The sequence below is a fragment of the Vanacampus margaritifer genome, chromosome 9 (assembly GCF_051991255.1).
Source record: "Vanacampus margaritifer isolate UIUO_Vmar chromosome 9, RoL_Vmar_1.0, whole genome shotgun sequence".
NCBI classification, from domain to species: domain Eukaryota; kingdom Metazoa; phylum Chordata; class Actinopteri; order Syngnathiformes; family Syngnathidae; genus Vanacampus; species Vanacampus margaritifer.
In genome coordinates, this window is record NC_135440.1 from 6,167,106 (window position 1) to 6,186,184 (window position 19,079).

Genomic DNA, 19,079 nt, shown 5'->3' on the forward strand with positions numbered 1-19,079 from the left:
CTTTATGGTAGACAAATAAATCAGGTTTGAGCAGTACAAAAATGCAGCAGGTAAGTTCACCTGCTTTCAACCAAAATGGAAGAAGTCAGGGGAAGAAAAGTGAGGGTGAGAGGGGAATGGGTGGAGGACGAGCAGGAGGTAGCGGTCGAAAAAGACCTGAAAACGGAGGAGAACGTCCTCATAGAAGAAGAGGACCAAATTTGTCAAATGAAATTCGTTGATAATGTCATCAACCATGGATTGACGCTGAAGTAGGCTAGAATAAAGTTCATACAAATTGTAGCAGACAGTGGTATCTGTCATAAAGACCTTCCAACAAGAAAATAGTTTAAAAAAAAAAAAGATGCCAATGAGGATATTGCCTACAATTTTGATGAAATTTGCTGGTCAGATCCAACTAGGCGATTTATTAAATTTATTTTATTCTATTTTTTGTTTATTTAATTTACTTTACAGTAAATTTAACCTGTACTGCTAGTACAGTATTTTTATTTGTCTATTTTGGGGGTTTACAGTGTTGGGACACGTTTTGTTGTGATCGTCTACGTCGACTGATTTTGGTTATATATACAGTATATGAAGAGAAATTAATCCTATTTTCAATAGTGTGTACTGTGTATGATTGATCTTGTGTTTGATTAATTTACCATGTTGTAGATTTGCACTCTTTGAGTGCTTCACTTACACCAACTGCTAAAAGTTTGTTTTAAGTTAAACCTCATGAAACGTGTACAGTATTTCATATGGTAACATAAAATGGCTTATATACATGTTTATAATTTTTACAATGATTCATTTTGTACAAGATGTGAGATGTTCTGTGTATTATGTATGTGGTTTTGCTAATTGTGTGTAGTGTTATTGAGCCGTTTTGTATTTTGTGCTTGATCAAGCGTAAAAAACAAACAAAAAAAAACTAGTCTTGTGTTTGATTTTTTTTTTTACAGATGCCTTTGTTCACTAGGTTTTCTTTTTAAAGTCATTGTTGTCCTTTGTTTAATAACTGTTTTTTTTTTTGTTATTTGACTTATTTTATATTATACAGATCATTTGGTAACTCTACATTAAAGTCTTGTGATGGTGATGTTTCACCTTGCACTTGGATTAAAACATTACATGTCCGTAATCTCACATTCAGTTTAATTATTTAAATGTTTATCTCTTTGTATCTTACACCCTCCTTGCTTGTTTAGTTGGCGTTTAGAAGAGGAGCGCACATGTGGAAGCACTACAATAGGTCAAACAGTAGATGTCTCCCTCGTCGTGCAGTTGTGCGTCTTCAGGCCACTTCGCACTATAGATGACAGAGACGCCATTTTGAAAAGCAAATTGTTCATAGCACACCCGCACAGAGAACTGGAACTATGCCGCGGGGCCGGCCTCGCAAACTGAGAGTTAAAAGCAACGACGAAACAGGTAATAAGTGCCAAAATGCAGCGAATAAAAAATATAGATTTTAGTCTGTCCAAAGAAGCCGATGTTTTATTCATACACACTTCTAGGTCGTATCTAATAACACTTAAATGTAGTGTATATAGTCCCCGGATATAGTATTGCGAGTGGGTTTGCTTTGTGCGGCGAAGGAGTGATTGAGGCGGAATGATATTAATAGTATTTCAGTGGCTGTACTCACTGGCTTCCACCAGTCTAAATTGGTGGCCGAAGAAAGACGCACGGCGGTGCAGGCGGTCGAATTCTACCTGCGTACGTTGTGCTGTTGTGGTGTTTGTCAGCAATTTGCCGTTAGCATGTTTTTGCTAACTCACGCGACGTTATTGCTACAGTTAGCATAGACGCTAACTCGCTCGAAGGTGCCTGTTGTTGTCTGGATGTTGCCAAACAGCCCTACGAGCCCCGGCGAGCTGCAGATGGTTAGTTAATGTTTGTAAGAAGTTTCACCAACCACGCATCGAAGAAATACTTTTCTTTAATGTTTTGTCTGTATTCAAACAATCACATCACTGGCGAGATAACAGAACTGTTCGCAAAACATTTCAGTCGACATTTAGGACGCAGTTTTAGTGACGGGTGTGAACTGAAGAAGCATCTGTTTGAGTGCAAATGCTGACATGTATTAACATTTAACATAGTTATATGAAAATTATACAATTTAACGACCATGTCACAATCGCAGCATTGGTAACGCGTTTGGATCATAACCGTTTGATTGAATGGACTGTTACGTTCATGCACAGTGAATGAAACTACTATAATTACAATAATGTCGTATGGTCATAAAAAGGATAACATGTTGAAATTGAACATTGAAGTACTTAAAATGCACACACTCTCCCCTCATTACTGGCATGTATATTTAAAAGACAAATACGTGATGAAAGCAATGTGATGCATGTTGCTTACACCATCAGAAATTGTACATATTTTTGCCATCAGTAAGTGTCATGCGCTTTATCATAATTTTTCTGCTGGGCTTTGGTCATCGTACAACAACACTTCAGAACCACATTTGAGTGCTGATGACGTGTTTGGAATTGGTTAAATAATAGGCCACCTTTTCAGGACGAGTAATACCCAAGAAAGGGTGGGCAAACACGGTCCTTGAGGGTCGGAGTCCTGCAGGTTTTGGAAGTGTCCCTCTTCCAACACAAGCTGATTCCAATCAACAGGATCGTTAACAAGCTTATGCAGAGCTTGCTGATGTGCTGATCACATACCAGCTGTGTTGGAGAAGGGAAACATCCAAAACCTGTAGGACTTTGTCCCTCAAGGACAGAGTTTGCCCACCACTGCCCTAGAATTACTTAAATAATAGCTACACATTTGGTTCTCTGTGTCCTTAAAAATAAGTGGAATAATAATTCAAATATTGTTGACACATAATCTGCTTTCAGCATACACTTTCATGTCGTTAACTCTGGTCAGGATTTTTGGATAGATTTAGATACATTTATTTATATATCTTTATTTTCAGTCAGCACTCAGCATAACTCAACAATCAGCAGTCAAAATACATGTACAAAAAAAAAAGAATGTATATTGTAGCTAATTGAAGAACATTTAGATACATTTATTTATATATCTTTATTTTCAGTCAGCACTCAGCATAACTCAACAATCAGCAGTCAAAATACATGTACAAAAAAAAAAGAATGTATATTGTAGCTAATTGAAGAAGGTTACTGCGGAAGCATTGTTTATAATTGCCCCACCCTTATTTCCTTATTCTTCAGTTTAGTCAAATAATCCCTATTCATTGTTGATATAAGATTTTTTTTTTTTTACCCAAACATGCTACATACACATTTGCCAATACCATCATACATACGCTTTTAATTATGCCGGAATATCTAGATCCAAAAGCATCAATATCCATTCAATTATGTACATACGGGTACTTCTTACAAAAACAAAAATGTCAAAATTTATAATACAGCAATCCATATTATCCGAATTTCATTTTTGAAGTTAGTTTTTAAATGGTCAACACCTTTACTACCATTAATATCCACTGATAAACTATTCCATACTTTAACTCTGTAAAATGGTATGCACCTGCTTTTCAATATGGTACGTAGTCTTCATTGGTTAAAATTTACATTCACCGTTATGTTATAAGATAACATGCTTCATGTATTTTAAATGTTTTCAACAAACCAGTGAGACTACAATTATTTTGCATGCATTTAATCAGTAATTCTCATTCAGATTAGATTAATGTTGGAGACGGGCAGCATGATATAATGCCTATTAACACCGGGTTTAATGATTGCCTCAGGCAACTACATAATACACGAAGTTCACTGACGCTGGACCAACCAGGCCAATAAAATTGAAGACATATGATGAAATTGACAAGTTATTGCCTTTTAAATTATTTCAAATTTAATATTTTGAGTTAATCTGTTTAAAGTCATCATTGATCCTGCGCCACACAATTTTTTAGGGCACGCTAGGTTAAAACCTTTCATAAGGAATAGCTTGAACAAGATACAGCCTGAAGCCCAGAAAAAGGGTCATGTTAAATATTCTGTTAAAGTGGATACTGTACTGCAAAAAATAACATGCAAAAATAACCACAAAGAAGTAATATTTTCTTAAAGTCTGAAATAATACTGTATAAAGGCACTACATATTAAACAATTATTGAGATTTATCATATGATTATACAAGGCTGGTGCTGGTTCTGGCAGGGCCACCACCACCCAATTAATGCAGGACCTTCGAACAGTTTGGTGGTTTGGTGTCTTGCTCAAGGGAAATAGAGGCTTTAATACACAGGGTACGATTAAGAAAAATAACACGTTCCTGACACTTGAACACAACACACTGCCATTGCATCATAATGTTCTTGCAGGTTATAACTCATTCAACTGAGATAAAAATGGCTTATTTTGTCCTTCATTTTTGATGCAGATACAAATGAAAATAAGGTGGATGGTTTTGGTGATGGCGAATTCAAGGAGAAGAAGTGCACAATATGTTCACAGATATTTACCACGGATAGCCAGCTGCATAAGCATCTTCGTGAGCATGAGATCAATGACAAGGTAAGACCTAATACACTAGATCACACTGTGCAGGCCATCAGTCAATATCTGTCAGTTGAGCATATTACATTTTTGCTAAGGAGTTGTAGTTCAGATCAGTAAAATGTAACAATAAAAGCTGCAGTTTTTGGTTGTTTGTACATTGCATTCCGTGGAATTTAACCAGCTCAAATAATAACATAATACGTGTGATCTGGGATATTCTGTTTCTGATATTAAGTATGATATTGTACTGTTGCGCTGATTATATTAAATAATTAAAATGCGACTCTTGTGAGGATAAGCGGTTCGGATAATGGATGGATGCTACAACTGTTAATATTATTGCTACTAATGATGATATACTCAACAGAAATATGAATCACTTATTTTTGCTTTCTTTTTTGATGAGCTTAAAAGAAAGATTTAACTTTTTCTACATTAAAAAAGGGCCCGTTTTTCCACAAATACTTCCCGTGCAAATGTGTCTACATCTGTTAGTGAGCACTTCTCCGTTGCTGAGATAATACAGCCACCTCCCAAGTATGACATAACAAGATGCTGATTAAGACAGCATCATCATTAGACAGGTGTGCTTTACTCTGCCCACAAGAAACGGCCACTCTAATATGTGCAATTTTATCACATAGCACAATGCCACAGAAGTTACAAGTTAGTTATGAAAGAATAGGCAATTAGCATGCTGTCTACAACGGAGTTTTGGAGAAATTGGCAGTACGTCCAACCAGTTTCCAAACCTCAAACCACAACAGCCTTCACCTCAATGATCATTTGAGACTGGCCTTACAGACAGCTGCTGCTGGGTGGAATGTCAGATGTCTGGCGTTAACGAAGAAATTGATTTGTGCACCGCATTATTGGGCGCATGCTTGCTAAAACAAATGGGTTGCAGGAGCAACACAACAGGAGCAAAACAATGAGTTTGATTCTACTTAATTCAACAATTTAACAATGTACTCAAGTTTTTTTTTTTGCTCAGTCTTCGTCCACAAATCCTACGTGCTCCAAATTCACATGTCGTACGCAACCATTCACAGTGGCTAGAGGAAGCAACCAACCAGAAACGAGTATGAAACCCGCCCACCTGTAACTCGTCGCACACAAAAGGTGCACTTTTTTTTTTTTTTGCTGGCTCAAAGGAGCGGCGGCGCACTGCTGCTGAATCAATACAACGGAATAAGGTCACAACAACACATGACTTGATGAGAGCGGGACTCGAACAATAGGCCTTCATTGGAGTGCATTGCAGGGACTAAACTTCTGAAATACAAGCTATTACATAACATTTTGTTTCTCTACTTTTCTTTACAGCCTCATCGATGTGACCAGTGTCCACAGACGTTTAATGTGGAGTTCAATCTCAGACTCCATAAGTCCACACACACAACCTCTGACTTCACCTGTCCTGTATGCAATAAAAAGTTCTCTCGCATTGCCAGTCTCAAATCCCATACTATGTTACATGAAAAGGAAGAGGTACCTCCAATAACACATCAAATTGGTGAATGTAATCCCATTTATAGAGTGAATATTTACTTGTTTTGCTACATTGCAGAACCTGATCTGTGCAGAATGTGGGGATGAGTTTGTTCTTCAGAGTCAGCTCTCTCTTCACTCGGAGGACCACCGCAAGGAATTGTCCGGCATCAAGGTCTACACTTGCAAGACCTGCGGGAAGGAGCACAAGACATCTGCACATCTCAAGGACCACATGAAGTGTCACATCAAAATGAGGTTAGGAAGCTTCAACGAAAAAAAAATACAGTGAAAAGTCAAAGGAGGTGAATAATAGCAAATAGTAGTGATCAAACTGCCAACACAATTGCTGTTTTTTTGGGGTGTTTTGTTTTGTTTTTGTGTTTTACAATGGTTAAACTCATGAAAAACTCTCAAACTTTAACACGTTCATTATTACTCTTTGTTACAGGCCGCTTTCATCAAGCTCCAGAAATTACAAGAAAAATATTGATCGCAGTGCGTTTACCAACAGTTGCCATCACTGTGGAAAGGCATTCAAAAAGCCCAGCCAGCTTGTCAGACACATACGCATACACACAGGTAAGCGGCATGCAGAAAAATATTTTCCTGTCCATGATTTTGTTTGTACTAGTCTACACATTAGATAACACTTAAAAATGAATGATACTATGCATTGGGGGTAAAATAAGGTAAAATATTTTCTTTCCACAACACGCCAGTGTCTTCTTTTGCCGGTCCCAAGCCCAGATAAATACAGAAGGTTGTGTCAGGAAGGGCATCCGACGTAAAACTTTGGCTAAATCAAACATGCGAATCAAATATATGACTTCCATACCTGATCGGTCAAGGCTCGGGTTAACACCGACCGCCATCGGTGCTGTTGACCTACAAGGTGCCGGTGGAAACTGGACTGCTGTTGGTCGAAGAAGGAGAGGAGGAAGGTGTGTTCGTAGGAAGAAAAAGAAGAGGAACACCAAGAGTCTAGAGACTGAGAGTAGGGACTTTGAATGTTGGAACTATGACAGGAAAAGGTAGAGAGCTGGGCCTCGTTCAATTCTGGGTTATTTTAACCACTGTTTAACCTGTAACCGCTGATTAAATTCTTAACCCGCCGTTAACTAACCGTCCGTTAAATATGCGTTGTTCAAAACATGGTTAGTCACACTGTTTGATAAAGGCACCGTCAAAGCTAACCGTGCCGTTTACATCACTGGTTAGCACCGATATATCCCACAATTCCTTTTTTTTGTTTACTTCCGGGTCGGCAAAAGACATGGATATTATCCAAACGACCCCTGGCACTCGCTGAAAAAAAAAAGCAAGTTTTCTACTGACTAAGAAAATGTGATTCAATCAATGGTTGAAGCAATTTAGGAGTTTTTGTGAAATAATTTATTATTATCTTTTTTTTTTTTATTCATTCTAATTTAGTTTTTTTCTACTGTGTGCATATTGTGTATTTTGTGTAATATTTATGTATCTTTGCCAATATTTTTGTAGCATATAATATTTCAAGTTTTTGTCTGATTTTGTTTCTCATATTTTTGTCTAATACCATATTTGTATTTTTGACTGATATGTATTTTTTCTGTAATATTTTGATAGAATAGTTTTGAATTACTCGTCTTGTTTTTGTATTTACATATTTCTATATGTGTATTTTTCATCAATTTATAATTATTACTAATATTTGTAATTACTGTTTTAAATTAAAATTATTTTAAATTGATTATTAACGTGAAAGATCACAGGTAACCTCTTTTTGGAATCACTGTAAATCTCTGTCCATTTTTAGAACTCGTCTTGAAAACACTCGATACCCCCCACCCCCCCCAACCCCCCCCGCTCTACGCGCATCATGAAGGCAGCATTAGCCACGAACGCTGAGTTAACCACACTGTTAAAAAGTTAGCGGTGGTCCTTAGGTGTGTTAACTTTAACAGCAAGTTTACAGCCGGTTAATGTTAACAGACTTTTGAACAACAAGATAACAGTGCCGTTAAAGTTAACGGTCGGCTAAATCTACTTAACAGGGGGTTAAAGGTATAACCGAGTTTTGAACAACCGGGCCCTGGTTGACATGATGCAGAGGAGGAAGGTGGACATACTGTGTGTTCAGGAGACCATGTAGAAAGGGAGCAAAGCTAAAAGTTTAGGAGCAGGGTTCAAGTTATTCTATCATGGTGTAGGTAGGAAGAGAAATTGAATAGTCGTTATCATGAACTAGGAGTTTGTTAGGAACGTCCTGGAGGTAAAAAGAGTGTCAGATAGAGTGATGAGCCTGAAGCTAGGAATCGAAGGTGTGATGATCAATGTTGTTAGTGGGTATGCGCCACAGGTAGGATGTGAGCTGGAGGAGGAGAACTTTTGGTTGGACATTGATGAAATGATGCAGAGCATCCCTAGAAGTGAGAGAGTTGTCATTGGTGCAGACTTCGATGGACATGTTGGTGCAGGAAAGAGGTGATGAGGAGGTGATGAGGAGGTGATGGGCAAGTTTGGTATCCAGGAGAGGAACGCAGAAGGACAGATGGTGGTTGACTTTGCAAAAAGAATGGAAATGACTGTCGTGAATACTTTTTTCCAGAAGAGACGGGAACATAGGGTGACCTACAAGAATGCAGGTAGGAGTACACAGGTAGACTACATCTTGTGTAGACAATGTAATTTAAAGGAGATCAGCGACTGTTAAGTGGTGGTAGGTGAGCGTGTAGCCAGACAGCATAGGATGGTAGTGTGTAGGACGACTGGTGTTGAGGAAGACAAAGACGGCAAAGCTAGAGCAGAGGATGAAATGGGGGAAGATGAAAAAAAAAGAAAGCTTATGACAGGGTGCCCAAAGGAAGGAGGAACTGTGGTTTCGTATGATGAAGTCTGGAGAGGCAGAGAAGTGGTGCAGGACATGTATGAGGACTGTAAGACAGAGGTGAGGTGTGCTGTAGGTTGGACGGAGGAGTTCAAAGTGGAAGTGAAACTACATCAGGGATCAGCTCTGAGCCCCTTCCTGTTCGCTATGGTAATGGGGAGGATGACAGACGAGGTTAGACAGGAATCTCCATGGACTATGATGTTTGCTGATGACATTGTGATCTGTAGTGAGAGCAGGGAACAGGTGGAGGAGACACTAGAGATGTGGAGGTGTGCCCTGGAAAGGATGGGAATGAAGGTTAGCTGTAGCAAGACGGAGTATCTCTGTGTGTGAATGAGAGGGACCCAAGTGGAAGAGTGAGGTTACAGGGAGAAGAGACCAAGAAGGTGGAGGAGTTTAAGTATTTAGGGTCAATAGTACAGAGCAATGGAGTGTGGAAAAGAAGTGAAGAAGCGTGTGCAGGCAGATTGGAACGGGTGGAGAAAAGGTGTGATGTGTGATAGAAGAGTTTCAGCTAAAATGAGAGGAAAGGTTTATAAAACTGTGGTGAGGCCAGCAATGTTGTTTGATCTGGAGACAGTGTCACTGAGGAAAAGAAAGGAGGCAGAGTTGTAGGTGGCAGAGATGTAGATGCTAAGGTTATCTTTGGGAGTGACCAGGATAGATAGCATCAGGAATCAGTACATCGGAGGGACAGCACATCTTAGAGGGTTTGGGGATAGTCAGAGAGGCCAGACTGAGATGTTTTGGACATGTCCAGAGAAGAGATAGTCAGTCAGTATATTGGCAGAAGGATGCTGGGTTTCCAAATGCAAGGCAGGAGGTCTAGAGGAAGACCAAAGAGAAGGTTTATGGATGTAGTTGAATGGGACATGAAGGTAGTTGGTGTGAAAGCAGAGGATGCAGAGGACAGGGTTGGATGGACGCAACTGATTCGCTATGGTGACCCCTGAAGGGAAAAACCGAAAGGAAAGGAAGAAGATTTTCTTTCCACCTTTCAGAAATGGCATGCAACTTTGTGGTATACGCTCTGGAATGATGTTGACCCTTCTTAAAATTGGTTCACAACAATGGGATCTTGCAGCTACAAACAGGAATGGTCCTGGGCGCGTGTTAGTCTTTAACTTTTAGTATAACTTCAGCCAGTGATTTTCACATGCTTTGAAGCCCCTAACTATTAAGAAATTAAGTGTTGCCCTGTAAAGACTGTCGTTATCTTGTACCAAGTTTTTTAATTGCATACAAAAAGTATGCAATTAAGAATGCAACTTTATGCGTCCTGCTACAGTTTAATGTGTCTCACCTTATCTTTACTCAGGTGAAAGGCCTTTTAAGTGCACCTATTGCAGCAAGGCTTTTAACCAAAAGGTGGTGCTACAAACTCACATGGTGAGACATACTGGGGAAAAGCCTCATCTCTGCATGTTCTGCCCGGCATCCTTTTCACAGAAGGGGAACCTCCACTCCCATGTTCAGAGGGTTCATTCAGAGGTAAGGGAGTAGCATAATTAATTTGACATGTTTTTGAATATTGAAGGTATTGATGAATGTTCAGCAGTTGTTTTTTTTAGATGCAAATTACACTTAATCAAACAGTCTTCACCACCGTTCATTTTTTATTACAAGTCAGAACACTCCATTTTGATTGGATCAATGCATCCATCCATCCATCCATTATACTTTGCTCATCTTGGGTCAGAACTGTTTTAGTCATCCCGATTTTTTTCTCTTTTAAGTTTTAACTACCGGTATATCCATCCACATTTTTTTGACATCTGAGATCGAAGGTCAGAATGATAGGTTTTTGTGTCACATATGAAACGAAAGAAGAATGTCTGGCAGTTATGTGACACAAGATACCCCAAGAACATAAGGTGTAAAGTGGGAAAAAACACTTTGTTAGAATAAAAAGAAAATAATAAAAATAAATTATGTGCCTTTGTAGGATATAGTGTGGTAAATTAGACTTTTGTTGATTCTATGTTGTTCTTGTTCTTGTTGTTGTTGATACCAAGGCCTATTTATGTCCGTTTTACTTTCAGGAACTAGATGGCATGCGTGGTTGACAGTTTATTTTTTTTAAATAGTTGAACTGTATCCATGTCAAGTCTCTCATATGTCTATCAAGATGCAATTTCTATAAGTGCCGTCATTTCCAGATATTTTTTTAATTTATTTTTTGCAAAAAATAAAATATATGAAACAAATCCAACATTATTCCTCCATATTGTACAAGGGTCGATTAAAGATTTACAAAAACATTATTATTAATATTTTTTTTTACAAATGTCATTTTTGGTTTCCGGTGCCGTCACAGCTGTACAGCTAGATAAGAGCTTAGTTGCTCCTTATTATTTACTTTATTTATGTTCTTCTCAGTACTGGTTTAATAATGAAAAGTAAGTATGGTAAAATTCCGTAAATAAGACACATTTTCTTTTCCATAACAAATTATTCAAAATCATCCCACGGTATTGTACACGGATTATTATTATTTTTTTTTTAAAGCAAAGTATCCTGTTCCCCCCTTGCCCTTGTTCAATAGCTTATTAGGGACGCTAATAAAAGCTACTTAATTAAACTGACATTGTATTATACGACACCTGTTGCCAGCGTTTAGTGGCAGCTCTAGCTTTAGCGGCTAGCAGCATTGGCGTTTAGCGACTAGCCATGAAGCAAGTGCCTCATATAGGCTGGTGAGAGACATAGGATTACTTTACTCAAAGGCAGCTTCATTCAACTAGACAGTGTGTATGAATATCAACAGTGTAAACATTAGTGGCATTGATCTGATTCCCTGAAAAAAAGGTTTAAGATGATTCAGTATCAAAATAATGACATACCCTGCGCAGCACCATCTTGGCCAGTCACATAATCATTGTGATGTACCACGTGCTACAACATTCATTTTTGACTTGTGTTCTGGTCTTTTTTGCTATTAGAATGCCATATATGGTGTTGTAAAGTAATGTCATAATACATTTTGTACCGAGCCCGTTGATTTCCACCAATTCGAAACACACAAAGCGACATTGTGTTTGGTGATGAAACCAGGAAGCGAGAACGCTGGTGAAAAGAAACAAACAAACCTAACATAGATGAATAGACGCTGCAATTAATTCTGTTCTTGCAGAATTACTCACTGATTTCTTGTTGAATGTTGAACAGCGAGAGGTGCTGCGTGCATTTGTAGCTGGTAAAGATGTTTTCCTTCCTTTGACAAGAACGAAGACGACATTTTTATCCGTGACCGTGATTGGTCAAAACAAACATGTACAAGATGCCTCATTGTCCAATCAGCTCGAAGTATTATACAGAATGTCCCACCTTTCCCAAGCAACTCACTGTGGAGCAGTCCCAGATTGATATTGTGGAGAACTCCTTTGAGTGAATCACATTATCAATCTGGCTATTGCCAGGTTAATAATCTAGATGGCACTCCTAACTGTCAAATTTCATGTACTTTCTTCTGGGGAAAAAGAAGCCATTTAAAGCGGTAATGACTGACGAATGCAGCCAGCCTGTGAGCCTCCAAAAAGGTTCTATGAAAACGCATACGTCGGAAAACCATGCTCGATTGTCACCAAAATTTGTGTGCACATCTCTACTCATACCCAAAACATACTCTGGAAATATTAAAATGAAAGTTTCTTATTTCAGTCATGCTCATTTTATCACTTGTGGATTTTCTTACCTTCCCCATTCATACAGCCTGCATATGGTGACCTCTATTTCCTCGTAGCTTTCATCATTCTCTGGTCCAATTTAATGATTGCCACTTCTTTGCCCTTCACAATAATCTACTATATATCTGTCATTTGTCAAGAGGTTACTTGGCTGGCTCTCAATAGTATAGACATTTTTCCTGTACATGCTGACTTTTCCTTCCCTCAGTTGACACGTTACACAGTTCTGACAAGTCCTACCTCACTCCACAAACTCTTTGACATTGAAATTAAAACAAGACATTATTTATTTGATATTAGTTCGAAAAATATTGTGAATAGAAAGGGTGAGGTTTTTTGTGACTGTGTGCGTATATAAATCAACAACTACAATATATGTACGCTTGGATAATACAATGATATCCAATACAAGAAGTATATCAAATATAGTGCCATTACGAAGGTAACATATCGCTCAGTTTTGATTGACTCTGAAATAGAGCTATGACGTTATTCAATTTAACAATATATTTATTATATTGGACTGTACACAACCAAAGTGAGAGCTAGGACAGCTCACAACAATGTCCCTGGTCAGTGTATAATCCTAGTATGTGTATATGTTCGATTAGAACGTAGTTCTGTAATATATGTTGTTGTGGTATTCTTTTACAGGCAAAAGGTGTGCCATTGTTCCCCTGTATGGACTGCAGCTGTGTCTTTAAGAAGTTGGGCAGTTTGAATGCACACATTGGCAAGATGCACATCTCTGTTATTGATGTACCATCCACCACTTTGGTAATAAAGTACAGTATGTTCTTGCTGTAGTGTAAATATATCATATGTAGTTTTTGTTAGTCTGTGGAGCTTTTTTAATTTGTGTGTGTTACACTATTCAAAGCCCTTGAATCCCTGCATGTCCCACAGGAGGCAGACACAGCAGGTCCTGCCGGATCAGACGGCGGAGAGGCCGTAACAGATGTCATCCAGCAGCTACTAGAACTCTCTGAGCAAGTCAATGGAGAGACAGCCCAGCCCCAACCCTCAGAGCCAGCTGTTGCCATGGAAAGCGCTATTAACCAGGACATCCTACAGGTCAGTCAAGATCAGTCACCCCCAGACAAAATAACACTCCAGACCGAGCCACACTCATTAGAGCTCTAATCTTAGTAGCATACAGTATATAAAACTATGTTCCAATGTTGTTATTGTGTTAGCTAATTAAGATTCTCTTTTATAGCAAGCTCTAGAAAACAGCGGGCTGAGTGTAGCTCCAACTCAGAATGCTGATGCCAATGCCAGAGAGTCTCAGAACCAGACATCTGAGGCGACTAATGTGGAATTGAAAAAAACACCGCTTCTAGACAAACCTGTCCGAGAAAGAAAAAGAAGCATTTTTAAGAAACCTATACAAATGCCAGGTATGAAAACATAACTAATTTTGAATAAAGGTATGATTCAGTGAAAGTGCACGTCTTTGTTCTAATTTCTGATCACATAACCGACTGAAATGCTATCTTCATTGTGCACTTCTTATCTTAGGCTCCATCAGGGAGGAAAATGGCATCCGCTGGCATGGATGCCCTTACTGCTCCAAAGAATTTAAGAAGCCCAGCGACCTCGTTCGCCACATCCGCATCCATACCCATGAAAAACCTTTCAAGTGCAAACAGTGCTTCCGAGCATTTGCTGTCAAGAGTACCCTCACAGCCCATATGAAAACTCATACAGGCATAAAGGCGTTTGAGTGTCAGTGCTGCCTAAAGTGCTTCTCAACGTCTGGCAGCATGAAGGTACACATGCGACTGCATACAGGTGAGTATTTGCACTTTATAGAAAGATTGTGTTACTAACATAATGAGAGGTATACTTTGTAGGGCTGGGTATCGATTCTAATTTCCTGAATCAATTTGATTTTTTTTTTCACCCGATTCAATTCAATCCAATATTGATTAATTATGGAACATCAATTCTTCTTAAATATCAAGGACATGATAAAAACACAAACATTGAATTCCAAATAAAATTTTGCAGCAGCAGTAACTGGTTAAGTGATATAGTTGGTTCTCAACCTTTTTTTTTAGTGACATAGCCCCAGTGAAATATTTTCTCAGCCAAGTTACCCCTTAACCATCGCAAACCATTTCTGATTGAAAAAAAATAAGACTTAAAACTGAGTGTAAACTTAGGAACTATGTTTGTGTTTTTGTGGTCTCTTGAACTATTTGTTTACTAATAAAAATATATATAATATATATATATATATATATAATATAACTAAAAAAAGAAAGAAATAATTAATTTAATTATAAGTAAAGATTTGTTCGGATAAAAATATCATCAAGTGTCCTTCTTTGTGATCATAGTAAAGCTCTGTTCTCAAAAGCTCTGTTCTCAAAAAGAAATAATTCACTGAATTTTAAATAAAGTTTTCCAGTGATTGACAGGTGATTCTCGGTGGCATATGACATGTTTGATCGAACCATTCTGCTATAGGGTGGTGCTGGGTTTTTGGGACACTGAAATTGAATAGCCTACTGAATCAAAAATACATTTTATGAACTTATATTTTAAAATTATATGTAAATATTTCAGAAAAATATATTTTTAAATCTCACGTACCCTCTGGAGAGCTTTCACGCAACCCCAGGGATACACGGACCTCCATTTGAGAACCACTTATTTAGTTTATTAATTAAAGTAACACGTGTTATAATCTTAACTGTTACACAAACGTTGACATCAGCAACGATGAGATGAAAATATTTTCATAATCCTAATTATAAATTAAAAAGATTATGAATAGGCCTGTTTCCACCACAGGAACTTCGGGATAAATTTACGGGGTCAGCTCTGTATGTGCGTGTCTCCACTGCAGGAACCTTCCCGTCCGGGCCACATTTACAGGAACCTACGAAGACAAGCGTAAGGTCCTACTCGAGGGTAGGTACTCCGTCAGACCCATAAACTCCCGATCAGGCTCCGGCGCTGATTGGCTAAAAGTTATTTAATATAAAATATCTTACCTTCATGCTCGACAATGATGCATTCTCGACTAAAGACTCTTCCACCAAAATAGTTCTCCTTATAATCCTTTGCCTATTTTATTTCCACTCTACTGTTAGCCTTTTCGAATTCTTAATCTAGACACCGTCTCCTCTCACTCAAACATCCATCCACGCCAAGTACACAAAAATAAAACACAGAAAAGATGGCAACCACTGTTTTCCTCTTTCCTCGTTAGTTTTTTTATGGTTTGTCTTGGGAGAAACCGCCACACGGCGATTACGTGTAGATCGAAACTCGTGACGTTGTGAAACTGGGTCATGCTCCGCAGTGGCGACAGCCACGAGAGGGCCGGCTGAGAGGACGGTTCCTGTGTAAGTCCCTACCCCCCATACTGTACCTGAACATCCTAGAGTGGAAACAAGGCTAATTATCTTAAAGTGCAATAAGTCAGGTATTTCATAAATGTAAGAAAATACTTTTAAATTCATGTGAACAGTAAATTTCAAGAAAACAGTAAGATAAAATAAATGTGGCCTTTAAAATTTTATTTCCTTGTGAATTTATAGGAAAAGAGATATTAAAATAATCAATATCAGGCTTGAAAAGGCAAATCGATTCAATATCAGTTACTGTATTCAATTTATTTTTTTGAACTCAGCCCTACTCTAGTGGTTAAATAATGCTTGATTAATTTCTGACTTCTCAAGAGAAAGCTATTGAACTTGGTATATTAACTAAGGCACTTTCCGTTTTAACTTCCTCATTCCTGTTCAGCATGGTAAACTAAAGAGTCAAGAGCATTTAAAAAAAAAAACATTGACATTAAAGCATTTAATGATGCTGGATGAGATAAATAGGTGGTGATGTTTTAATGCACGTTTTAAATGCTACTTTACATAAGGTTCATTTTCAAATACAGTGCATGTGTCTCAGCCGGCGCAATTTTCAATTGTCAATGTTTTCAAAATGTAAATTATCTTTTTAGGTGTTCGTCCTTTCTCCTGCCCTCACTGTGATAAGATCTTTCGTACATCCGGACACAGGAAAACACACATTGCGTCTCACTTCAAAAGCTTACAGCAGAAGAAGCACAGGTTTCCACGAAAAACAAACAAAGCCAAAGTGTCAAAGAGTAATTTACCATTACCTGACATCCCACTGCAGGAGCCCATTCTCATTACGGATTTCGGTAAGAGCATGTGTCGAACACAGACTCATGTTTCTTTACGTCATATGTAGCAGACATTGCTCATCCTGTTTATTTTTTTGAGCAGCATGTCCTTGTATGAATTAGTATCTCCTTGCACATTGAAACCATGTGATGTTGGTTCAACAGGCCTCATCCCATCCCAGAACCCTCGCTTGGCGTTCCAACAGTACCTAGAGGTGGTGGGCAGCGATCGTCCATACAAGTGCCAGTTCTGCAATAAGGCCTATAAGAAATCAAGTCATCTGAAACAGCACGTTAGGTAAGACGAGTATGTAATATAACAATTGCTTTGCTCATATCAATAAATAATTGGTTTTAGCTGGTAGTTAACACAAAACAAATCGCAAGATTAACTTTCGTAGCTGAGTGCAACTACTGATAATGTTGTACATCACTGTTCACTTTCTTTAGCATCATTTTATTTTTGTAAAAGTAAAAACAAATGTAACAAAAGAAATATCATGGTTTGAACTAATAGTATTACTATTTTTTCAATTTGCTAAATCAAGATCTCATACAGGAGAAAGGCCATACAAGTGTGTGCAGTGTGGTCGGGGTTTCGCCTCCTCAGGGGTTCTCAAGGCTCACATCAGGACCCACTCAGGACTGAAGGCATACAAATGTGTCATGTGTGATACAACATTTACCACTAGTGGTAGCCTACGACGTCACATGACGACCCATAGTGACCTACGACCTTATATGTGCCCCTACTGCCAGAAGACATTCAAGTCATCGCCAAACTGTCGGAAACACATGAAGACACATAGGTTTGAGTTTTTTTCTGTTCTTTGTGTATAATAATGCTAACGTCAGGATGATGTGCGTGTACTGTATGTTTATTTTGAGACATTGTAATATTTTCTTTGCAGTCTTTACAGTTCAACGAAAAAATATCTTTAAGTTCTTTCAAAGTTGTCATTTTTTAATATATAGTCTTCCCAAACCAGATATGAATTGGCTCAACAACTGCAGCCTCAGTCAGCTGACGACCCACTAGAAGCTGGCACGGTGCCCCACGATATGCAGGTAGAGATGGAGGCAAACTCCCTTCAGCAACCACCCACCACTTCAAATGACCAAGAAAACATGCTGGGACTCGGCCAAGCAGAGGGTGTAAATGGAGGCCAGTCGGTGACATTGGAAGCACAATTGACAGACCAACCACTGGTGCAAGGAGAAGGTAACAAGAATGGTCACACATAAGAGTATTTGGAGTTTCCATCATCATTGAATTACTGCCACATATGTATAACAACTAGGGCTGTCGAGTACCATTGGCACCGTCTGCATGGCCGCGGTTTTGCACTCAGGCGACAAGTTCAATAAAACAAAATGTGGCTTTCATGTGGTTGCTGGCTTCCCCCAGGTTACTGGAGTGATCAATTTATTTTCTAGAACTCAGTAATATACTTGTACATGTTTGCCTCTTCCACTAACCAAACACAAAACCCTGTTTTAAATATGGATTCAATACAAGTTGCCTGGATGTTTTGTGTCCAAAACCACAAAGATGACAAGCCTGGCTGCAGTTCTCCTCGCTATCTCTAGGTGGCCATCCCTTACTAATGCAAACAGCTCATCAACCCCAGAACAGGAAGGCTAGAATAGTTTGCTAAACTACATAAAAAAACAAAAACCTTTACAATTCTGGAACAACATCTTATGGACAGATGAGACAAAGATCAACTTGTACAAGAGAGGTATAAAGAGAAGAGTTTGGGGAAAGAAAGGAACTGCTCCTGTTCCCAAACATAGCACCTCATCAATGTGCAGTTAAAACACATCTTATTTGTTTAATTTAAAATCTGTTGTAGTTGTTTAGAGCCAACAGGAAGAGAATTGAATTGAAGTCCTAGTATTTATGGAATTGACCGTAATGTGGTTGTGAAGGGGATTTTTTTGTATACAGTAATTCATATCATTCAGTTTTAACCTGACCTTATACAAGACATCACTGGTTCTCTGAGATGATTGCTCTGCAAGTTTGCAACAAATTTTAGCTTTGTTTATAATATCACTAAAAAGTAACTTTAATTTTAGATTGAATTCTCCCCACTTTGTATACATTTTAAAGTCTTTATTTATTTTTAATACATCAGTTACATCTTCAAAGTGTATTCTGAGTATAATTGAAGACTAGATTCTCAGCCTCCTATGTATCTTTTTCTGTTTACAGACTCCTATGTGACTACTCAACATGCTTTGCCTCAGAACATCACCCAATTTGAGACGCGACCTCTTCCTCAGACCACATTTGACCAGCAAGCTTTAACACAAGGTGCATTTGGATATGAGTCTTGTTTGTATAAAATGAAAATACACCGTTGGTTTCACTG

The 19,079-nt window shown here is 38.4% G+C and overlaps 1 protein-coding gene across 1 annotated transcript in view; it reads left to right on the forward strand.

The window, feature by feature from the left end:
* Positions 1-1,267: 1,267 nt before the first annotated feature.
* Positions 1,268-19,079, forward strand: part of LOC144058229 (zinc finger protein 236) — a 54,935-nt gene continuing 37,123 nt past the window's right edge. Inside the window, exons 1-15 of the mRNA XM_077576567.1 lie at positions 1,268-1,416; positions 4,375-4,508; positions 5,820-5,984; positions 6,064-6,242; positions 6,436-6,566; positions 10,175-10,347; positions 13,197-13,319; positions 13,449-13,616; positions 13,762-13,942; positions 14,064-14,336; positions 16,516-16,719; positions 16,867-16,999; positions 17,250-17,510; positions 17,691-17,923; positions 18,920-19,021. Coding sequence (XP_077432693.1) covers positions 1,365-1,416; positions 4,375-4,508; positions 5,820-5,984; positions 6,064-6,242; positions 6,436-6,566; positions 10,175-10,347; positions 13,197-13,319; positions 13,449-13,616; positions 13,762-13,942; positions 14,064-14,336; positions 16,516-16,719; positions 16,867-16,999; positions 17,250-17,510; positions 17,691-17,923; positions 18,920-19,021 — 2,512 coding nt within the window. The 5' untranslated portion in view covers positions 1,268-1,364. The remainder of the gene's footprint in view (positions 1,417-4,374; positions 4,509-5,819; positions 5,985-6,063; positions 6,243-6,435; positions 6,567-10,174; positions 10,348-13,196; positions 13,320-13,448; positions 13,617-13,761; positions 13,943-14,063; positions 14,337-16,515; positions 16,720-16,866; positions 17,000-17,249; positions 17,511-17,690; positions 17,924-18,919; positions 19,022-19,079) is intronic.